At 47.7% G+C, this 3,840-nt stretch overlaps 1 protein-coding gene across 1 annotated transcript; it reads right to left on the bottom strand.

Annotated features, from left to right (window-relative positions):
* Positions 1-2,345: 2,345 nt before the first annotated feature.
* On the bottom strand, positions 2,346-3,480 carry hoxb1b (homeobox B1b). Its single transcript, XM_070990930.1, has 2 exons — positions 2,922-3,480; positions 2,346-2,659 (listed from the first exon to the last, which is right to left on the bottom strand). The coding sequence occupies exons 1-2, from the start codon at positions 3,478-3,480 to the stop codon at positions 2,346-2,348; spliced, it is 873 nt and encodes a 290-aa protein (XP_070847031.1).
* Positions 3,481-3,840: the final 360 nt, after the last annotated feature.

The raw sequence follows: 3,840 nt of genomic DNA, 5'->3' as shown, positions 1-3,840 counted from the left end.
TGACTTTATTGTCATCCCAGAGAAGCTCTGTTATGTTTTATTTTCTAAATATTGTCCATATCGCTCTGTTCAGTGTAAATTCCTCTCCGGCGCTTCAGCAGATGCTCCTCCGCCGCCCCATTTATCTCCAAGTCTTGTCAGCGGCCTCGTGCGTGTGCTGTATGTGTGATAGATAAATGCCGTTAAGCTGAATAGGCGTGTTTGATATGTGCCAATAAAAATAACTCCTCCGTGGTATCTCTCAGATGACCAACCCCCCGTTACCCCATGAATACTGCATCTAGTTTCTCTTTGAAGCCCCGGGACCCTGCGGAGTGACATGCGACAGAGGAACTGGTAGAAAACCAAGGAAGTGAGCCTGGCAATAGACTTGTAAAAGAGCCTGCAACAACTGCAAGCAGCATGGGGTACAAACAGCTCCGAGTTGACCCCAAACAAAGTGCGGGGGGGCGGGGGTGCTAAAGATGTGTAAGATATCTGAGGAGAAGGAGGCTGGCTGCTGTATCTATCAATAGAGCTCATGTTTGTGCAGTCAGGCGTTGGTGCTGCACGGTTTTTGATTATTTTTGTGAGCACACAGGAACTCGGCGCCCATTAACCATTTTCTGCTCGTCTCCTCTCCTTGCCCTACATTCTCCGGCAGAAGGCGAGGAGGGCCGCGCTGATCCGAAGGTGAAAAACATCCCCCTCCTCTCCCCCAGCTGAACATCTGTCTCCGCGGTGCTGGCTGCAGCGCCGAGTCTGACACCTCCAGATGGAGAGCCCGCTGGGAGCGCTGAGGTATTACCTACAGAGATGGCAGGGATCACACCTCTGGAATGAAGTCCCACACTTGTTTTCTGCACCGTCCCCTTTTCCTGTTGTTGAATGTGTCACTATTCACCATATCGATTGTCACCTCCCCAGTCCTTGGCCTTGTGACTCATCTGAAGAGGCTTTTGGCTGATAAAGAAATGCATGACAACAAACCTCTCAACCCTTTTCTAATTTACAGTAATGGGCCGTATGGTATTTCAACTGTAACTTCTATTAGTGGAACTGTATTAATTTTTAATATAGTTGTGAGAGAACTGCATGCTCATGCGGATATATTTCAAATGATTGCTGATTTCCATTTCCTGAAACATCTTTTTCAGACACCCTGAACTTAGAGCAGCTTGCACAAACCAGAACATTGACTAAATAGCCTATAATCTCTTTAGTCTAAATATTAAAAGCAATACCTGCAGAAATCTGAGGCATGAGAGGCCTGCAGTCGGCTTCTCCGAGCCACTCTGGTGTCTTGACAGATTGACTCTGCATTCATTTGTGGCTGAACTCTGCGTGAACCTCAGCTTTAGGGAGAAGGGCACCAACAGGCCAGTGCTGCTGGGGCAGAAACTGTGTGCGCAAACCCAACACCCAGTGCAAATATTGAAACTGCTGCCCCTTTACCATCGGATGAAACTAGGTGGTCAGGCCCGGCAAACGTTCCGCTCAGGCCAGAGTGAGCGGCGAAAGGTTAAACAACCAGCTTTGTTCCCGTGTGTTTAAAAGGAAAATATGGTTGTTGAATGAAAAGTATTTCACTCAAATAATGTAAAATACAAGTGGATGTCACTGCGGCCTGTGTCAGCTGTATCCATGCAGAATTTGGGTAACAAATCAAGGGTGAGACCTGGCTCCCTGGAGTTTGTTGTCATGTTTAGAGCCCCTGGAGGTATTTGGAGGTGAAGAGGTCAGTGGGAACCACCCCATGTGTTGTGAAAGATTCCTCTTGTCACATTATGCAAGGGGACTTTGGAGAGACTATTAATGGAAGTAAATATGGAGAAAGAGTTTGTGGCGTGTTTGCATTTAGAACAATTTATTATATACATATATTTTTTAAAAAATAGGAGGAGAAGGCTTCATCAAAGGGAACAGATTCTGTAAAAAACCTTAGTTTGATTGGACTTCATGTGGATTGTTACAGTCAAACATTTTCTTTTTACATTAACAGCAAATACAGTATTTTTTTTTTTTTTTTCATTTTATAGACTTTATTATGATAAATCATCTCAACAATTGTTGGAAAATACCCTGTAAATAAATAGTGCAAACAGTGACACTGAGTACTTCAGTGCTCCAACACAGAACAAATCATGGGCTTCTGATAGGAAGGTTTCAAACAGGAGAACAGATGAAAAAAACGTGTTTTAAAAAGTTTCTCAGCACCCAGTTCAGACATCGACGCACTATAAGCAGACAGACATACCCTGGATTCACAAGTCCACGTGCGTTTTTCACAGTTTTTCTGGAATGGTGCGACTGAGGGAAACAGTGGAGATCTGCGCAGCCCCCCCAGTGTCTTTTTTAAAGTCACATCACGGATCACAGTCTTTGCGCTTCGCCTTCGGGGGGGTGTCAGAGCCGCACAGTTTCTCCACAGGTGCCACCGGCCCGCTCACCGACGCGCAGCCCAGCTTCTCGCGCTTCTTCTGCTTCATCCTGCGGTTCTGGAACCAGATTTTCACCTGCGTCTCGTTGAGCTCCAGGCTGGCGGCCACCTCCACCCTCCGCGCCCGCGTCAAGTATTTGTTGAAGTGGAACTCTTTCTCCAGCTCGGTCAGCTGCTTGGTGGTGAAGTTGGTCCGGATCACGTTGTGCTGGCCCGGAACCCCGAAGTCCGACAGGACAGCTGTGGAGAGAAATGGATGAAAGGGTGATGGAGGAAGACGTGAAAGTCATGGAGCTGAAATATGTGAATGTGAGAGTGAATAGGAAAAAAAAAACCCAAACAACACATTAGTCTCCAAACACACATTTTGGGAACAATTTAAAACACTTAGTCTTCATTATATCAGCTGATTTGTGTTTCTGCGCGCTGTGACTATTACCTGCAGAGGTCTCGTGGGCTCTCTACAGCTCTAATTCTCAAACTTGTCTGAGGATGAACGAACCTGTTTTGGGAGGATTCCTCTTCACTTTCATCCAGTCGAAAGTTTTGGACGTTTCCTCCACCTGATCCAGATCCTTCTCCTTGCTTTGCGCCGGTAACCTTGTGTACACACTCTCTGGATACTCTTGCAGCCTCTGATCCCCGCTGCCAAAATGCAGATACTGGCCCCCGGTTGCACCTCCAGGCCCGCAGCTGTCCCCGGTGTAGGGAGCCATGTTTGTTCCGAGGGGCGAAACCTGCGCATGAATGTAGCTCCGGTCCTGTTCGGGTGCGAGGCCGTACTGGTGATGCCCGTACTCCAGAGGGGACCCATACATGGAGCCCCCCGGTGCTGCAAACTGCAGGTCCAGGCTGACGTGTGGCGGGTGGTGCAGAGGGAGGCTCGGGCTCTGGTGTGGCGCAGAAGTTGCAGCAACTAAGCGTCCGTCCGGTGCGTAACTATCACTTGTTGCGCACGAGTTGGACGACATGTATCCATGGTTCAGATTGTGGTATCCGGCCTTGGCACTGAAAATGTTTGCTCCCCGGTTGCACACGGGGTAGTCTAAGTAGGAGTTCATCCTGGTCCCGGGCCTTTTGTTTGTTGAGAACTGATCAAGACTGAGCAGTCATTAATCGCTGCTCCCTTTGCCCTAACCTTCTAGGTAGTATGTCAAAGCTGTAAAACTGCCTTCCACCCTCATATCACCTTCCTGACACACCATGTGACCCGCTAAACGCCAATGGCAAAGGACCTACTGCACTCTGTCAAGTCTGCGGGCTCGTCCATCAAACGGCTCGCATTTACATGACAAATGCTTCAATCAAACTCGCTCATCCATCTGATAAGAACACAAACATCAGGACACATTTACAGAGTGAGAGGAGCTCAAAACGGCAAATTAAGGACACGTTTTAAAGATAATGACAAATAATAATAA

This window comes from Chaetodon trifascialis, chromosome 21, assembly GCF_039877785.1.
Source record: "Chaetodon trifascialis isolate fChaTrf1 chromosome 21, fChaTrf1.hap1, whole genome shotgun sequence".
NCBI classification, from domain to species: Eukaryota; Metazoa; Chordata; class Actinopteri; order Chaetodontiformes; family Chaetodontidae; genus Chaetodon; species Chaetodon trifascialis.
Note: the sequence above shows the minus strand (reverse complement) of the source record. Positions and strands in the feature narration are given on the sequence as shown.

Excerpts from the sequence above, each read along its gene's own strand:
- hoxb1b (XM_070990930.1), bottom strand. The coding sequence starts at position 3,480 with ATGAACTCCTACTTAGACTACCCCGTGTGCAACCGGGGAGCAAACATT. Across the intron at positions 2,660-2,921 it reads GAGGAATCCTCCCAAAACAG|CTGTCCTGTCGGACTTCGGG; the intron begins GTTCGTTCATCC and ends TTCTCTCCACAG.